Raw genomic sequence first — 19076 nt, 5'->3', positions numbered from 1 at the left:
TGGCTATCTGCCTATGTCTCTCAATTTTATTTACCTCTGTCATATCACCTCTCAACATCCTTTACTCCAGAGAAAACAGTCCCAGCCTATCCAATCTCTCCTTATAACTCAAGTCCTCCAATCCAGGCAAACACATCTGTGAATCTTTTCCGAACCCATCCCAACTTAATCGCATCCTTTATGTAGTGGGGTGACTAGAACCGCACACAATACCCCAAGTGCAGCCTAACCAATACTTCTTAAACAACTGTAACATGTTCCAGTTCTTGTACTTAATGTCTTGACCGATGAAGGCAAGCATGCTGTATGCCTTCCTCACCACCTTGTCTATCTGTGTTGCCACTTTCAGGGAACTGTGTCTGGTCAGAGAGATCTAGGAATACAAGTACAATCTTTTCTTATGACATTAACTGCTGGATAAAGCATTAGGGATGATTCCTTCCGAGTAATACCATGGAACCTTTCACATCTGCCAGAGATCACTAAGATGGCCTTTTTTTTTTAAGCATCTCACCTGAAAGATAGTACTTCCAAAGTTACACTGCGGTGTCAGCCCATGTGCACACTCAGGTCTCTGGAGTCTCTTGAACCCACAACCACAAAGCCAAGAGTGCCATCAACCAAGTCACAGTTAACATTGTGATAGCAAGCAAAGTGCTGGTCTTAAATCCTCTTTAGTTTCCAAATGTTGTCCCATATATCCTACTATTCACCTCCCTGACTTCAAAGGATCAACCAGTCTTTCTCTTTAGTATTCTTGATGGAACAGTGACGAACCACAGGCAATTCCACTGAAGATGGACAGTTTATTTGAGAGTCACAATGAAAATGAGAAAACATCAAACCTCGAGAGCCAAATCCAATCTTTGAACCATCAAAATTAAAAATAAATTATGAACGTGCACCTGATCACATCTGCAGACTGGTAGAACATCTCCACCCAAAGCAATTATCATTACTGCCTTTCCACGTGCACAAGAAAGCAAAATCTGGACTCATCAGCCCAACAAATGCTGGTGCCCAATCTCCCCGCTTCCACTATTTCTCCTGACAAAAACCAGAAGACTTTCCCCAGTGCGATTGTGGCAGCACAACTACTGCCAGGACTGGGGCACCTCAGGAAGACTCACCCCTGCCTTCCGTGGGGAATTAATATGGTTTTGATGTCAATTGACCAAACAGGTCCTTTCTGAGGGAAAAAATAAAATCACACCAGCCAGTTGCTGCTTGATATGCAGAACACTCCAAAATCTGGACAACACTGAACTCAATCTTAATTTCAGCTTAACTTCAAAGAAGTCAATTAAGGGATCCATGGTATGATGTGTAAACTTATTCTCATATTAGACTTGCAAAAGAGAACCAGTAGTTCTTATCCTCTGTCACAATCATATCCTGGCCTTTGTGCTCTGTCACTACTGACAACAGTTGTGGGTTATATTTCTATGAGGAATGATCAAATCAACACAGGAAGACTCCTTTAACTGCTCCGGGTCAACTGATAACCACTTGCCAGCAGCTGATATCATCACTAGAGGTAGACAAGTCCTCCTTCAGCGTTGAAATCCTGGAACTCCCTTCCTTACAGTACAGTGGGAGCCCCTTAACCACAGATTATAGCAATTTAAGGTGAAGGTCCACTCGGTCTTCTTGGACTACTTTAGGGAGATTGCAACTGGGCACAGCCATCCAATCAACAATGGAGAGATATTACAACTGGGCACAGCCATCCAATCAACAGGGTAGGGGGGCAGGGGGGAAGAGATCACTGGACCCAATTGTTCATAGTGACAAATAACCCAAATTTTTTTTTCATTCAGGAGAGCCTTCAGCAGGACCTGAACCAATTTCTAACTTGGATTATCATCTCCCCAACCCCAAGTGGCCAATGATGAGATTACCAATGCGATCCAGGGAAGGTTTGAAGCTTGAGATGTATATCAGTGAGAATTTTATTTTCATTCATCCACCTACATTCACCCAGAGAAAACATGGAGTAACACTGTAATCTGCTAGCCCAACAAAGCAAAATCTCCAACAGTTTCAATAAATACTAACAAGTTCCAGGAGCAGGGAGAATTACATCAAGTTACATACTCAGTGTTTGAAGTTTTGGTTTCCTTGCTCACTCCCACTTCACCTTATCTAATATTCATCCAGGGTGTCAGGGTAGGGGAGCATCAGCCCACGCTCCTTAAAAACTTGAATCTTCAGCTTCTCTGCTCTGCTCTTGACCTCCTGCTCCTGCCGCAATTCCTCCAGAATTTCCTCTATGGTCACCCGCTGGAGGGAGGACGTACTCTCTTTATCCAGATCCTGAAAGAGAGAATGCCAGTTATCGCCACTTCCAGCAGGGCAGTCGCCAAGTATCAGTGCACAGTGTCTCCAAGGTTTAAGGTGAAAGGGCAAGAGGTTTAAAAATGGATCTGAGGGGCAACTTTTTCTACCCAGACGGTAGTCTATAAATGGAATGAGCTACCAGATGAAGTGGTTGAGGCAGATACATAGAACAGAACAGCACAGGAACAGGCCCTTCAGCCCACAATGTTGTGGCAAACTAATTAAATGCCAAAATGTCCATATCCCTCCACGTTCTACACATTCACCTGCCTATCTAAGAGCCTGCACTTTATCACATTTGCCTCCACTACCACCCCTGGCAGCCACCACTAAAAAAAACTTGCCCCACACATCTCCTTTGAACTTACTCCCTCTCACCTTAAATGCATGCTCTCTAGTATTAGACATTTTGACCTTGGGGAAAAAGATACCGGCTGTCTACTCTATCTCTGCCTCTCACTCTTATAAACTTCTATCAGGTCTTCCCTCAGCCTCCACCGCTCCAGAGAAAACAACCCAAGTTTGTCCAACCTCTCCTTATAGCACATGCCCTCTAATCCAGGCAGCATCCTGGTAAATCTCTTCTGCATCCTACATTAACAACATTTAAAAGACACTTGGACAGGGACTTGGATGGAAGAGGGATATGGGCCTATCACAGGCAAATGGGACTAGCTTAGATGGACATCTTGGGCCAAAGGGCCTATTTCCGTGCTGTATGACTCGATGAGGTGGAAGGGGACTCAAAGGTCCAACAAATTAAGAGCTTCTGTGCTGAACACCTTGAGCCCTTGGCACACAGGAGACTTATCCATCCCAAAGCTTTATTCTCTTAATTCTCACTTTGAGTCTACAACTGGATTGGCCAAACCAGCTGTCAATCCAAATCCCAGCCACTGGGAGCCTCCCGCAGGATTCCCCTTGCTGCAGTTGTTGGGGAGATGTACCCCACTGCCTACATTCGTTCTGGAACTCCCTCCCTGACTACGTGGACTGCAGTGGTTTAAGGTGACATTTTATTCCACCATCTTGGGGGTAGTGAGAGATGAACCAATCGAATATTGAAAGGCCTGGATAGAGCGGACACGGAGAGGATGTTTCCAGTAGTGGGAGAGTCTAGGACCAGAGGCCTCAGAATAGAAGGACGTCCCTTCAGAACAGAGACGAGGAAGAATTTCTTTAGCCAGAGGGTGGTGAATCTGTGGAATTTGTTGCCACAGACGGCTGTGGAGGGCACGTCATTGGGTGTACTTAAATCAGAGGTTGATAGGTTCTTGATTAGTAAGGGTGTCAAAGGTTACAGGGAGAAGGCAGGAGAATGGGGTTGAGAGGGGAGAGTGGGAACGTGGGAGGGGAGGGGAGAGTGGGAGGGAGGACGGACGGACAGGTAGAGAGGGTGGAGGAGGGAAAAGAGACAGGATGATGGGGACTAGGTAGATCAGGAGGAGAGAGAAAAGGGACGGGGGGAGCAGTTTACTAGAAGTCGGAGAGTTCAATGTTCAGCAGTGCTCAAGACCACAAGGGGTGGGCAGCACCTTCCACTGACCCTTGCATTCCAGGGAGATGAAGGAAATAGACAGCAATGACTTTGTTCCAGTCATCATTAAGAGGCTCAGCTTTGCCGACCCAGTCTGACACCTTGCTACTTGGCCACTGTGGAAGTACACCAGCAGCTGGCAACATTTCCAGACAACACCAAAGGAAATTTTGGCCCATGCCAGCTCACAAAGCAATCTCATCCCTCCACTAATTCTCCCTGTAAATCATTCTCATCAACTCCCCCCAGATTCTACCCCTCACCCCCACATTAGGGTCAATCTACAGCAGCCAATTAACCTGGCAACCTGCATGTCTTTAGGATGTGGGAGGAAACTGGAGCACCTGGAATTCCCAGTCACAGGGAGAACATGCAAACTCCACACAGACAGCGCCAGAGGTCAGGATTGAACACAGGTCTGCGGCACTAAGAGGCAGCGGCTCTACCAACTGTGCCAGTGCCGCTCATCACGGGTACCCAAATGTGGCGAAGTAATGCACATTCCTGAGAAGCAGCAAACCAAATCAGTTGGGGGACAAATGACTCAACATTGTTGGAAGGTACATACAAAAGGGACCCATCTCATTGGCACACACTGCACTTCCAACACCTTCCTTCCTAATCTCTAGAAAGAGAAGTGGTTCTAGTAGCACAGACCAGAGGTTGAAGGTGTCCTCCCCACAACTCCAAGGCCAGAGTGAACAGAACAGTGCAAACTTACGATCTCTCCCAGGAGGACCACATTCTCTCCTCTCACGATGAATATTCCACGAGGGATGTCTCCATACTTTTGGCCCACATGAATCCGTTCCAGTGTCTGGTGAAGCACCAAATTAGCTGCAGAGTTCGAACGAATTAGGAGGTTAGGACCCGCATGGTAAATGGTCACAGACTCATCACAACTTCTGAGTGACGGCCATACTTGTACCGTGACCCAGAGTCTCCAGCATTGAGTAAACATTTCATCCATCCAGAGACACAAGACACTGCAGATGCTGGAATCTGGAGCAACAAGATGCTGGAGGACCTCGGTGGGTCAGGCAGCATCTGTGGAGGGAAATGAACAGTCGACGTTTTGGATCGAGACCCTTCATCTGGACTGAAAGACGGAGGGGAGATAGGTGGAGTAGAGGTGAAGGGAAGGGGTGGAGCAAGAGCTGGCAGGCGATAAGTGGATCCAGGTGAGGAGGGGTGATAGGCAGATGGGGGAGGGGAGAGTAGAAATAGCGACAGAGGCTGGGAGGTGATAGGCGGAGGTGACAGAGGGCTGCAGATGGTGGGATCTGATAGGAGAGGAAGGTGCCATTCGAGTGCTTGTACAGAAACCATGAATGATTGAGCCCCAATAAACTGATCCACCTTTCCAGATTTGCCATGGATTCTACCCTAGGAAGTGAAAGGTAGTAGAGGAAAGGGATCGGAGGTAGGGGGTAGGGGAAAATCCTCGGATGTGTGTCTAGAGGATAGCTACAGCCACATCCACAGAAAGCTACAGCATTAATGGACAATGGTGCACTTACAATCCATTGAGGTCAAAATCTTCTCCATTACAGATTCACACATGAAACAACATCAGCAAACTTGGTTTTGAGTGAGATTTTGGCTGGACATTTCTCCTTGGAGTGACGGAGGATGAAGGGGGGACCTGATAGAGGTGTATAAGATGATGAGAGGCATTGATCGGGTAGATAGTCAGAGGCTTTTTCCCAGGACTGAAATGGTTGCCACAAGAGGACACAGTTTTAAGGTGCTGGGGAGTAGGTACAGAGGAGATGTCAGGGGCAAGTTTTTTTTTTACTCAGAGTGGTGAGTGCGTGGAATGGGCTGCCGGCAACGGTGGTGGAGGCGGATACAATAGGGTCTTTTAAGAGACTGTTGGATAGGTATATGGAGCTTAGAAAAATAGGGGGCTATGGGTAAGCCTAGTAATTTCTAAGGTAGGGACATGTTCGGCACAGCTTTGTGGGCTGAAGGGCCTGAATTGCGCTGTAGGTTTTCTATTTCTAAACCAGTTCCTTATCACAAAGGGGAATCCCGTACAGAACTCCCAGCCAGCCACAGGATAGAAAGTAAACTCTCCCTGGGCTGCGATCGCAGCACGTTACAGAAATTATCCATGTCAATTAAACAATTCTCTCTTCCATTACAGGCCTTGGCAGTGGAGAGGCAGCACGCACTGACGAATCCCCAAGCGACAATTCTAAAGTCAGATCTATTTTCTTGTTAAACAGAAGATCCTCATCATGTGAAAGCAGCAAAGAACGTGACCTCAACATATCAAACAGAAGTGGGCCATTTAAAGCCAAGCCCGCTCCCACTATCTGGCAAGACAGTAACTGATCTCATCTTGGTCTCAGCTCCACTTTCCAGCTTGTTCTGTGCCCTCAGTTACTTTGTAGACCAAAAAAAAATTCAGGAAACTACCTGAAAATATATAAACAATGACCCCTTGTCCACAGCCCTTGTGAATACAGAATTCCAAAGATTCACAACTCCTGGAGAGAAAAAAAATTCCTCCTCATCCACGTCCTAAATAGATAACTCCATGTCCTTTAAAGTTCTCCCAGTTCCAGATACCCACACCAGGGGAAACACCCTCTCATCATTTACCCTATCAAGCCCCCTCTCATACATGTTTAATTAAGGTGCCCTCCCCCTTCTTTAAACACTAATGAGTATTGGCCCAACCTGCTCAAACTTTGCCCAGAGACAAACCTTACATCCAGGAACCAATTTAGCAATGACAGAGATAAGGCACAGATCAGATAAAATATTTAAACATGGGCAAACAGACCTAAAGCATTGATGGGAATGCATGACAAATGGATCAATGGCAGCATCTTGGACAGTATTAAAGTTAGAGAGATACAGCATGGAAACAGGCCCTTCAGCCCACCGACTCTATACTGACCCATTGACCACCCATTTACTCCCATCAACTCCCTCCTGGTCTACCGCTCACCTACACATTAAGGATTATTTTATAGCAGCCAATTAACTTTCCAACTTGCACATCTTTGGGATTTGGGAAGAAACTGCAGCACCAGGAGGAAATGCACACAGTCACAGGGAGAACCTGCAAACTTCACACAGATAGCACCCAAGGTCAGGATCGAACCTGGGTCTGTGGCTTCATGAGGCAGCAGCTCTACGCGCTCCACCACTGTACCATCCCTAAAGCAATGGCCAAACTAATATACCTGAAAGCATGAAGCAGCTGATATGCATCTCAAACTAGGTCAGCAGTCATTTGAATTTACTGCTCAAGTTACATCACCGAAACCGACAGACGCCAACTGTGACAACCTTTGCATTTATTTTTAATACACCGGTTGAAGTCCAACATGCTACCTGTCATGCCTCAGAGCGGTGAGAGATAGCAAGGCGTTGGCCACAAGTATCAGTAAACAGAGGAGACTAGAATAGCTGGAGGTGGCTGGGTTGGTAAATCAGTGGTTAGGAAGGCAGACAGGATACCTGCCTTCATTGGCTGAGGCACAGAATACAAGTCATACTGGAAATGTGCGCTGGATACATCACACCTGGTTCAATGGATCACTACATCCAGTCAGAATCATACAGCACAGAAACAGTTCCTTCAGCCCTGCCAACCAAGATGCCCATCCAAGCTAGTCCCATTTGCCCACTTTTGGCACATAACCTTCTAAACTTTTCCTATCCAATGTACCTGTCCGACTGTCTTTTAAAAGTTGTTATTCTTCCCACCTCAACCACTTCCTCTGGCAGCTTGTTCCATATACACACTACCCTTTGTGTAAAAAATAAAAGTTTCAGGCACAGTATTGTAGCAGTTAGCGTAACACTTTACAGTGCCAGCGACCCAGGTTCAATTCCGGCCGCTGTCTGTAAGGAGTTTGACTGTTCTCCCCGTGTGTGTGGGTTTCCTCCGGGTGCTCCGGTTTCCTTCCACATTCCATGACGTACAGGTTAGGAAGTTGTGGACATGCTATGTTGGTGCCAGAAGCCTGGCGACACTTGCGGGCTGCGCCCAGCACACTATGCAAAAGACACATTTCACTGTGTGTTTCGACGTACATGTGACTAATAAAGAAATCTTATCTTATTAAGTCTTTCCCCCTCACCTTAAACCTACAGTATGCCCTCTAGATCTCAAATCCCAAATCTTGGGAAAAAGACTGTGTGCATTCACCCTATCTACTCCCCTCATGATTATATATACCTCTACAAGATCACCTCTCAGTCTCCTAGCCCGTCCAAACTCTCCTTATGACTCAGTCTCTAGAGTCCTGACAACATCCTCGTGAACCTTTTCTGCACTCTTTCCAGTTTGAGAGCACCTTTCCTATGACAGGATGACCAAAACTGAACACAGTACTCCAAGTGGGACCTCATCAGCTCCTGTACAACTGCACCATAACCTCCCAACTTTGAAACTCAAGTGCCCTGACCGATGAAGGCCAGTGTGCCAAAAGCCTTCTTCACCTGTCTACCTGTGACTCCACTTTCAGGGAACCATGTCCTTGAATTCTGTACCCCGTTCTACAACACTCGCCAGGGCCCTGCTGTTCACTGTGCAAGTCCTACCATGATCTGACTTTCCAAAATGCAACACCTGCATCAGTGCTGGTCACTAAACTACAGGCAAAATGTGATTGTACAAGAGATGGTGTAGAGGAGATTTGGCAGGATGTTGCTGTCTGGGGAATTAAGCTAGGATAAAAGATATCTTTATTAGTCACATGTACATTGAAACACAGTGAAATGCATCTTTTGCGTAGTGTTCTGGGGGCAGCCCACAAGTGTCGCCACACTTCCGGCACCAACGTAGCATGCCCACAACTTCCTAACCTGTACGTCTTTGGCATGTAGGGGGAAACCAGAGCACCCAGAGGAAACCCATGCAGATACGGGGAGAATGTACAAACTCCTTACAGACAGTGGCCAGAATTGAACCTGGGTCGCTGGTGCTGTAATAGCGTTACGCTAACCGCTACACTACCGTGCCTGCTACAAGGAGAGACTGGCCAGGCTGGGAAGGATTTCTATGGAATAGGAGAGATTCAATTGATGGATATAACTTTGAGGTACTGAAACAGAAAACAGTGAACAGCAAGGATCCATTTGGCTCAGAGGTCAGTACCTGGGGAGCATAGTGTGAAGGTAATTGGTCAGATTAGAAGAGAGCTGTGGTAAAAATATTATGCCTCGGAGAGTGTTCACTTTCTGGTAATTGGTTTACTATTGTCACATGTACCAAGGTACAGTGAAAAACTTTTGCATGCCATCCACACAGATCACTTCACCACATCAGTACATTGAGGTAGTACAAGTCATAACAGAATGCAGAATTATAGTGTTACAGTTACAGAGAAAGTGCAGTGCAGGTAGACAATAAGGTGCAAGGCCATGACAAGGTAGGTTGAGAGGTCAAGAGTCCATCTTATCGTGCAAGGGGACCATTCAATGGTCTTATAACAGTAGGAGATCAGCTGTCCTCGAGCCTGGTGGTACGGGCTTTCAGGCTTTTGTATCTTCTGCCCGATGGGAGGGGGGAAGAAGAGGGAATGTCCAAGGTGGGTGCGGTCTTTGATTACGTTGGTTGCTTTTCCGAGGCAGTAAACTCTCTGGAACTCTCCACCAGAAAGGGTAGTGGAGACAACATTCTGTGCCCAGCACTAAGGACGACAAGTTTGCAGCTGGGTCAGTGTTACTCACCGAACTGATCGATGCTCCTCAGGACTCCCACCAGGGTCCTTCCATCGCGTAGCAGTACCAGGTGCTTCTCTGTAATATCAAGGAGAAACAGCAGATTCATTGGCTCTCCTCTCCACTGTACCAGATGCCCTGTCCTGCCCCAGGTGTTCCCGTGGAGAACAGCCTTTTCCAGACCTCAGACAAACAACTGGTCCACCTCCAGGAGGACAACTGGAGCAGACTATTCGACTGTGGGTGTCCTCTTGAGCCACTAAACTCAGTTACTTTCCAGCAGGAATTTTCTGGATCTCCAGGGATTTTGACCCACTGAGCCTTCACACCACCCACATGCTATTCCCAAGCCCCTCCCTGGACCCAGCCCTTAGTAATCACACCAATCTTTGCCCATCTTCCAGATCTTCAGGTACCTTGTACTTTCCAGCAGTCCAAACCCCATTCCCCCAACTCAGCTCTCAGCCCATTGCCAGCTCTCTGTCCACCCCACCCGCACCCCCCCCCCCCAGTCCAGGAGGGAGGATGGAAGTGTTTAGTCCTTCCCCCAAATCATACCTTACCAGGTTACTCAGGAATGGAGGGTTGTGGGACAAGCACTGGCACAGTGGGCCAAATGGCCTCATCCAGTCCCAACTCTTTCTAATTGCACAATTGGCTCAAGCAACTCAAATTTATATCCAGTCTGAACACTTGTCACCTCAACACTGCAACTGCAGGCACTCAAATGGGCACGAGCCAGTGTCATTGGCAATTACCCCAGTCCCGTGTCCTTCTCCCCATCCACCATGCCTGCCCCCTCATTGCCCACCCACTCCACACACCCCCCCCCCCCCAACCAACTCCCCTACATTCTCCCTCCTCAAACCCTTCACCAACTCCACCCCTTCTCCTTGGAAGCTCCTCGTCACGTTTCAATGTTTTAAAGGAACTTAATGAATCCTAGTTACCGTTGTGCCCAGGAGCTCAGAAAAAAGACTTCACATGTACAAGAAACTATCATTGCAGTTCTAATGATCAACGTTTGTGATGTTGACCAATGCAAATGTCTGGACACTGATGGTGAACCAGTGGCAGTACCAACCTCTACCCTTATGTGGCGACAAAGGACACTCTACAGTGAATGGAGCACAAGTGCCCTCAGGTGCCAGGCATAAAGAATGCAGGGCAGTCAAAAGCCGTCAAGGACAAAGAGGCCATTCGGACCTTGAGCTACAAGACTGTAATCATGTCATCTGAAAGTTTCCATTAATTTTATTTACAAGATGTGGATGTCACTGGCAATGCCAGCACTTAATGCTGTCTGTGTGGAGTTTGCATATATTCTCTGTGACTCCAGTTTCCTCCCAAATGCCAAAGGCATATTGGTAGCTTGATAGCACAATTTACAGTGGCCTATCGTAGGGAAGTGGCAAAGAACCAAGGTGGAAATGATGGGCATGAGAGAGAAGAAATTGCAGGTGCACAGGGAAACAGAGGGGAAAACAGGATGGATGGGATTGCCCTGGTGCGAGCCAGCATGGACCCAATGGTCACAGTGTTGTAATAACTAGATCTGAGTCAGTAACCACAGGTGACCAGATAGGTGAAAGCAGGATACAGGAAAAGTTTGGAATGGTTTAAAGGCTAATCGGCATTGTGTTAGCACAGTCTGCAATAGCTGAGGGTGTCAGCAGGGAGTCAAGGCTAGAGCAATGTCTAGCCTGAGACGTAGAACTGCTGGAGGAAATCAGGCAGCACCTGAGGAGGCAAAGGGATGGTCATTGTTTAGAACTTAGAACAATGCAGCACAGTACAGGCCCTTCTGCCCACAATGTTGTGCCGACATTTTATCCTGCTCTAAGATCCATCTAACCCTCCCCCCACCCCCCCACAGCCCCCTATCTTTCTATCATTCGTGTGTCAGCAATCCATACCCCATCCCAACTCAGCTCTCAGCCCATTGCCAGCTCCCTGTCCATCGTCCCCCACCCCTTCCCAGTGCAGGAGGGAGGACGGAAATCTTTAGTCCTTCCCCAAAATCACACCTTACCAGGTTACACAGGAATGGAGGGATGAGAGACAGAAAAATGCTTTGCCACATTTTATCATTTGGGTCAAGACCCTGAATCAGGACTGCGACAGTGTAGAGGGGAGATAGCCAGTATTAAGAGGTGAGGAGGGTGAGGAGAGGCAGAAGGTGGCAAAGGATAGGAGGATCCAGGTGAGGAGGAGTTGATCGGCAGACGGAACCTGTTGGGGAAGGAAGTGGGAGAGATAGAGACAGAAGCTGGGAGGTGATAGGTGGACACAAGGGGCTGCAGATAACAGCTCTAGATCCCAGCATCTCATGTACCTAGACTGAAAACTTGCCCCAAGTCCAACTCCAGACTTTGCAACACTCTACCAGAGGGAGGGAAAAAAAAAATCACTTGGTGCTTCTTAAACATGGAAGGTACCGAGGTTCACGTTAGCCAGCCAAAACTAGCCTGGGGGAGGGGGGGATGGGTAGGGGTGGGGGGGGGATGTGATGTCTGACCCAACCCCAGACCCAACACACAGGGTGGGTGCTGCAGGAATTCCCCCCCACCCCATCAGCAGCAGGGATGACAAACTGAATTGTCTAACCAAAGGCAAGAGATTCCAAGTACAGACCTGGCAATGACTGGGGGGCCGGGAGGAGGAGGAGGAGGCGGCGGGGGGGAGACAGAGGGGGGCAGGAGGAGGAGGCGGCGGGGGGGAGACAGAGGGGGGCAGGAGGAGGAGGAGGAGGCGGCGGGGGGCAGGAGGAGGAGGAGGAGGAGGCGGGGGGCAGGAGGAGGAGGAGGAGGAGGCGGCGGGGGGGGAGACAGAGGGGGGCAGGAGGAGGAGGAGGAGGCGGGGGGGAGACAGAGGGGGGCAGGAGGAGGAGGCGGCGGGGGGGAGACAGAGGGGGGCAGGAGGAGGAGGCGGGGGGGAGACAGAGGGGGGCAGGAGGAAGAGGAGGAGGAGGAGGCGGGGGCAGGAGGAGGAGGAGGCGGGGGAGACAGAGGGGGGCAGGAGGAGGAGGAGGCGGCGGGGGGGAGACAGAGGGGGGCAGGAGGAGGAGGAGGCGGCGGGGGGGAGACAGAGGGGGGCAGGAGGAGGAGGAGGCGGCGGGGGGGAGACAGAGGGGGGCAGGAGGAGGAGGAGGCGGCGGGGGGGAAGACAGAGGGGGGCAGGAGGAGGAGGAGGCGGCGGGGGGGAGACAGAGGGGGGCAGGAGGAGGAGGAGGCGGCGGGGGGGAGACAGAGGGGGGCAGGAGGAGGAGGAGGCGGCGGGGGGGGAGACAGAGGGGGGCAGGAGGAGGAGGAGGCGGCGGGGGGGAGACAGAGGGGGGCAGGAGGAGGAGGAGGCGGCGGGGGGGGAGACAGAGGGGGGCAGGAGGAGGAGGAGGCGGCGGGGGGGAGACAGAGGGGGGCAGGAGGAGGAGGAGGCGGCGGGGGGGGAGACAGAGGGGGGCAGGAGGAGGAGGAGGCGGCGGGGGGGAGACAGAGGGGGGCAGGAGGAGGAGGAGGCGGCGGGGGGGAGACAGAGGGGGGCAGGAGGAGGAGGAGGCGGCGGGGGGGAGAGAGAGGGGGCAGGAGGAGGAGGAGGCGGCGGGGGGGAGACAGAGGGGGGCAGGAGGAGGAGGAGGCGGCGGGGGGGAGACAGAGGGGGGCAGGAGGAGGAGGAGGCGGCGGGGGGGAGACAGAGGGGGGCAGGAGGAGGAGGAGGCGGCGGGGGGGAGACAGAGGGGGGCAGGAGGAGGAGGAGGCGGGGGGGGAGACAGAGGGGGGCAGGAGGAGGAGGAGGAGGCGGGGGGAGACAGAGGGGGGCAGGAGGAGGAGGAGGCGGGGGGAGACAGAGGGGGGCAGGAGGAGGAGGAGGCGGGGGGAGACAGAGGGGGGCAGGAGGAGGAGGAGGCGGGGGGAGACAGAGGGGGGCAGGAGGAGGAGGAGGCGGGGGGAGACAGAGGGGGGCAGGAGGAGGAGGAGGCGGGGGGAGACAGAGGGGGGCAGGAGGAGGAGGAGGCGGGGGGAGACAGAGGGGGGCAGGAGGAGGAGGAGGCGGGGGGGAGACAGAGGGGGGCAGGAGGAGGAGGAGGCGGCGGGGGGGAGACAGAGGGGGGCAGGAGGAGAGGAGGAGGCGGCGGGGGGGAGACAGAGGGGGCAGGAGGAGGAGGAGGAGGCGGCTGGGGGGGGGGGAGACAGAGGGGGGCAGGAGGAGGAGGAGGCGGCGGGGGGGAGACAGAGGGGGGCAGGAGGAGGAGGAGGCGGCGGGCGGGAGACAGAGGGGGGCAGGAGGAAAAGGAGGCGGCGGGCGGGAGACAGAGGGGGGCAGGAGGAGGAGGAGGCGGGGGGGTAGACAGAGGGGGGCAGGAGGAGGAGGAGGCGGGGGGGGGACAGAGGGGGGCAGGAGGAGGAGGAGGCGGCGGGGGGAGACAGAGGGGGGCAGGAGGAGGAGGCGGCGGGGGGGAGACAGAGGGGGGCAGGAGGAGGAGGAGGAGGTGGCGGGGGGCAGGAGGAGGAGGAGGAGGCGGCGGCGGCGGCGGGGGGGAGACAGAGAGGGGCAGGAGGAGGAGGAGGCGGGGGGGGAGACAGAGGGGGGCAGGAGGAGGAGGAGGCGGGGGGGAGACAGAGGGGGGCAGGAGGAGGAGGAGGAGGCGGGGGGAGACAGAGGGGGGCAGGAGGAGGAGGCGGCGGGGGGGAGACAGAGGGGGGCAGGAGGAGGAGGAGGCGGGGGGGGAGACAGAGGGGGGCAGGAGGAGGAGGAGGAGGAGGCGGGGGGCAGGAGGAGGAGGAGGCGGCGGCGGCGGGGGGGAGACAGAGGGGGGCAGGAGGAGGAGGAGGAGGCGGGGGAGACAGAGGGGGGCAGGAGGAGGAGGAGGCGGCGGGGGGGAGACAGAGGGGGGCAGGAGGAGGAGGAGGAGGTGGCGGGGGGCAGGAGGAGGAGGAGGAGGCGGCGGCGGCGGGGGGGAGACAGAGAGGGGCAGGAGGAGGAGGAGGCGGGGGGGAGACAGAGGGGGGCAGGAGGAGGAGGAGGCGGGGGGGAGACAGAGGGGGGCAGGAGGAGGAGGAGGAGGCGGGGGGAGACAGAGGGGGGCAGGAGGAGGAGGCGGCGGGGGGGAGACAGAGGGGGGCAGGAGGAGGAGGAGGCGGGGGGGAGACAGAGGGGGGCAGGAGGAGGAGGAGGAGGAGGCGGGGGGCAGGAGGAGGAGGAGGAGGCGGCGGCGGGGGGGAGACAGAGGGGGGCAGGAGGAGGAGGAGGAGGCGGGGGAGACAGAGGGGGGCAGGAGGAGGAGGAGGCGGCGGGGGGGAGACAGAGGGGGGCAGGAGGAGGAGGAGGCGGGGGGGAGACAGAGGGGGGCAGGAGGAGGAGGAGGCGGGGGGGGAGACAGAGGGGGGCAGGAGGAGGAGGAGGCGGGGGGGGAGACAGAGAGGGGCAGGAGGAGGAGGAGGCGGGGGGGGAGACAGAGAGGGGCAGGAGGAGGAGGAGGCGGGGGGGAGACAGAGAGGGGCAGGAGGAAAAGGAGGCGGCGGGCGGGAGACAGAGGGGGGCAGGAGGAGGAGGAGGCGGGGGGGGAGACAGAGGGGGGCAGGAGGAGGAGGAGGCGGCGGGGGGGAGACAGAGGGGGGCAGGAGGAGGAGGAGGCGGCGGGGGGGAGACAGAGGGGGGCAGGAGGAGGAGGAGGCGGCGGGGGGGAGACAGAGGGGGGCAGGAGGAGGAGGAGGCGGCGGGGGGGAGACAGAGGGGGGCAGGAGGAGGAGGAGGCGGCGGGGGGAGACAGAGGGGGGCAAGGAGGAGGAGGCGGCGGGGGGGAGGACAGAGGGGGGCAGGAGGAGGAGGAGGCGGCGGGGGGGAGACAGAGGGGGGCAGGAGGAGGAGGAGGCGGCGGGGGGGAGACAGAGGGGGGCAGGAGGAGGAGGAGGCGGCGGGGGGGAGACAGAGGGGGGCAGGAGGAGGAGGAGGCGGCGGGGGGGAGACAGAGGGGGGCAGGAGGAGGAGGAGGCGGCGGGGGGGAGACAGAGGGGGGGCAGGAGGAGGAGGAGGCGGCGGGGGGGAGACAGAGGGGGGCAGGAGGAGGAGGAGGCGGCGGGGGGAGACAGAGGGGGGCAGGAGGAGGAGGAGGCGGCGGGGGGGAGACAGAGGGGGGCAGGAGGAGGAGGAGGCGGCGGGGGGAGACAGAGGGGGGCAGGAGGAGGAGGAGGCGGCGGGCGGGAGACAGAGGGGGGCAGGAGGAAAAGGAGGCGGCGGGCGGGAGACAGAGGGGGGCAGGAGGAGGAGGAGGCGGGGGGGAGACAGAGGGGGGCAGGAGGAGGAGGAGGCGGGGGGGAGACAGAGGGGGGCAGGAGGAGGAGGAGGCGGCGGGGGGAGACAGAGGGGGGCAGGAGGAGGAGGCGGCGGGGGGGAGACAGAGGGGGGCAGGAGGAGGAGGAGGAGGTGGCGGGGGGCAGGAGGAGGAGGAGGCGGCGGCGGCGGCGGGGGGGAGACAGAGAGGGGCAGGAGGAGGAGGAGGCGGGGGGGGAGACAGAGGGGGGCAGGAGGAGGAGGAGGCGGGGGGAGACAGAGGGGGGCAGGAGGAGGAGGAGGCGGGGGGGAGACAGAGGGGGGCAGGAGGAGGAGGAGGCGGGTGGGGAGACAGAGGGGGGCAGGAGGAGGAGGAGGAGGCGGGGGAGACAGAGGGGGGCAGGAGGAGGAGGAGGAGGCGGGGGGAGACATAGGGGGGCAGGAGGAGGAGGCGGCGGGGGGGAGACAGAGGGGGGCAGGAGGAGAGGCGGCGGGGGGGGAGACAGAGGGGGGCAGGAGGAGGAGGAGGAGGAGGCGGGGGGCAGGAGGAGGAGGAGGAGGGCGGCGGCGGGGGGGGAGACAGAGGGGGGGCAGGAGGAGGAGGAGGAGGCGGGGGAGACAGAGGGGGGCAGGAGGAGGAGGAGGCGGGGGGGGAGACAGAGGGGGGCAGGAGGAGGAGGAGGCGGCGGGGGGCAGACAGAGGGGGGCAGGAGGAGGAGGAGGCGGGGGGGAGACAGAGGGGGGCAGGAGGAGGAGGAGGCGGGGGGGGAGACAGAGAGGGGCAGGAGGAGGAGGAGGCGGGGGGGGAGACAGAGAGGGCAGGAGGAGGAGGAGGCGGGGGGGGAGACAGAGAGGGGCAGGAGGAGGAGGAGGCGGGGGGGAGACAGAGAGGGGCAGGAGGAGGAGGAGGGGGGGGACAGAGAGGGCAGGAGGAGGAGAGGCGGGGGGAGACAGAGAGGGGCAGGAGGAGGAGGAGGCGGGGGGGGAGACAGAGAGGGGCAGGAGGAGGAGGAGGCGGGGGGGGAGACAGAGAGGGGCAGGAGGAGGAGGAGGCGGGGGGGGAGACAGAGAGGGGCAGGAGGAGGAGGAGGCGGGGGGGAGACAGAGAGGGGCAGGAGGAGGAGGAGGCGGGGGGGAGACAGAGAGGGGCAGGAGGAGGAGGAGGCGGGGGGGGAGACAGAGAGGGGCAGGAGGAGGAGGAGGCGGGGGGGGAGACAGAGAGGGGCAGGAGGAGGAGGAGGCGGGGGGGGAGAGAGAGGGGCAGGAGGAGGAGGAGGCGGGGGGGGGAGAGAGAGGGGCAGGAGGAGGAGGAGGCGGGGGGGAGAGAGAGGGGCAGGAGGAGGAGGAGGCGGGGGGAGAGAGAGGGGCAGGAGGAGGAGGAGGCGGGGGGAGAGAGAGGGGCAGGAGGAGGAGGAGGCGGGGGGGAGAGAGAGGGGCAGGAGGAGGAGGAGGCGGGGGGGAGAGAGAGGGGCAGGAGGAGGAGGAGGCGGGGGGGGAGAGAGAGGGGCAGGAGGAGGAGGAGGCGGGGGGGAGAGAGAGGGGCAGGAGGAGGAGGAGGCGGGGGGAGAGAGAGGGGCAGGAGGAGGAGGAGGCGGGGGGGAGAGAGAGGGGCAGGAGGAGGAGGAGGCGGGGGGAGAGAGAGGGCAGGAGGAGGAGGAGGCGGGGGGGAGAGAGAGGGGCAGGAGGAGGAGGAGGCGGGGGGAGAGAGAGGGGCAGGAGGAGGAGGAGGCGGGGGAGAGAGAGGGGCAGGAGGAGGAGGAGGCGGGGGGAGAGAGAGGGGCAGGAGGAGGAGGAGGCGGGGGGAGAGAGAGGGGCAGGAGGAGGAGGAGGCGGGGGGAGAGAGAGGGGCAGGAGGAGGAGGAGGCGGGGGGAGAGAGAGGGGCAGGAGGAGGAGGAGGCGGGGGGAGAGAGAGGGGCAGGAGGAGGAGGAGGCGGGGGGAGAGAGAGGGGCAGGAGGAGGAGGAGGGGAGAGAGTGGGGCAGGAGGAGGAGGAGGAGGGGGGAGAGAGAGGGGCAGGAGGAGGAGGAGGGGAGAGAGAGGGGCAGGAGGAGGAGGAGGCGGGGGGGAGAGGGGCAGGAGGAGGAGGAGGAGACGGGGGGGAGAGAGAGGGGCAGGAGGAGGAGGAGGAGACGGCGGGGAGAGAGAGGGGCAGGAGGAGGAGGAGGAGACGGGGGGGAGAGAGAGGGGCAGGAGGAGGAGGATGAGACGGGGGGGAGAGAGAGGGGCAGGAGGAGGAGGAGGAGACGGGGGGGAGAGAGAGGGGCAGGAGGAGGAGGAGGCGGGGGGGAGAGAGAGGGGCAGGAGGAGGAGGAGGAGGCGGGGGGGGAAGAGAGAGGGGCAGGAGGAGGAGGTGGGGGGGAGAGAGAGGGGCCGGAGGAGGGAAGCAAGAGGGAGGGAGGGAAAGCAGACGAGAGGCGGCGTCCGTAGCCGGTGCCCTGACCGGGACCCACTCACTGTCGATGTCCTCGATTAAGCTGGCGGTTCCCGGCATGTAGTTCATGTTCACACCCCGCAAACAGCAGCTGTGGAGGGTCCCACTCTCCCCGCCCTTATTTTAACCCTTTCCTAATCCCGCCCCGCCCCGCCCCCGTCCTTAAAGGCATAGTGCCCCTGTTAACGTCTGCAGACGAGGCCATTCGGGCCATCGAGCCGCGCCCCGCCCATCAAACCAGCCCCATCTCCACTCTTATATTCGTAGGTTTCTTCAAATCTCTGGAGAAAGATCCTCAGGAATCTGCTTCCTCGGGGAGATGCAGACAGTTCTCTGTCTGTAAATAAAAATCCCCTCGCCCCCCCCACCCCCCTGCTCCAGACTGCCCCCTCCTTCCATTCTCCGCCCCTCCCAGTACTCCACCGCCCCAAAGAGAAGTAGCCCTTTAATATCAAATTCTCCCCCCTTGAGTCCGTACCCCTCACTGTCCCCGTCCCCTTCCCAAACCCACACTCTGTCCACCCCCAACTTCCAGTATTCCCAGAACGGCCCAGCCAGCAGTATAACTCAGATCTGCCTGCAAATACCTTCATGCCCCCCTCCCATCCTGTATCCACCCTCCCCACCAAAAAAAAATTACAACTTCCTTCCCAATGCAAACATAAAACTGTTTAATTATTTCTGTATTTCAGGCGGGATTTTTATTGTAGCCGGTATCTCTGAAGATGGGCGTGAAAAGAGGGAAGATTTAAATGTTCTTTTTTTCAGCCAGGGTGAAAACAAAGTTTTAAAACAACAACAAAATTGCCAGAA

General features: G+C 56.6%; 1 protein-coding gene across 1 annotated transcript; it reads right to left on the bottom strand.

The window, feature by feature from the left end:
* Nucleotides 1-788: 788 nt before the first annotated feature.
* Nucleotides 789-18352, bottom strand: lsm1 (LSM1, U6 small nuclear RNA associated). Its single transcript, XM_052041042.1, has 4 exons — nt 18287-18352; nt 9575-9643; nt 4599-4714; nt 789-2316 (listed from the first exon to the last, which is right to left on the bottom strand). The coding sequence occupies exons 1-4, from the start codon at nt 18330-18332 to the stop codon at nt 2146-2148; spliced, it is 402 nt and encodes a 133-aa protein (XP_051897002.1). The 5' UTR covers nt 18333-18352; the 3' UTR covers nt 789-2145.
* Nucleotides 18353-19076: the final 724 nt, after the last annotated feature.

The sequence above is a fragment of the Pristis pectinata genome, chromosome 29 (genome assembly GCF_009764475.1).
Source record: "Pristis pectinata isolate sPriPec2 chromosome 29, sPriPec2.1.pri, whole genome shotgun sequence".
Lineage (NCBI taxonomy): Eukaryota > Metazoa > Chordata > Chondrichthyes > Rhinopristiformes > Pristidae > Pristis > Pristis pectinata.
The sequence above is the reverse complement of the archived record's forward strand: the minus strand, read 5'-3'. Positions and strand labels throughout refer to the sequence as shown.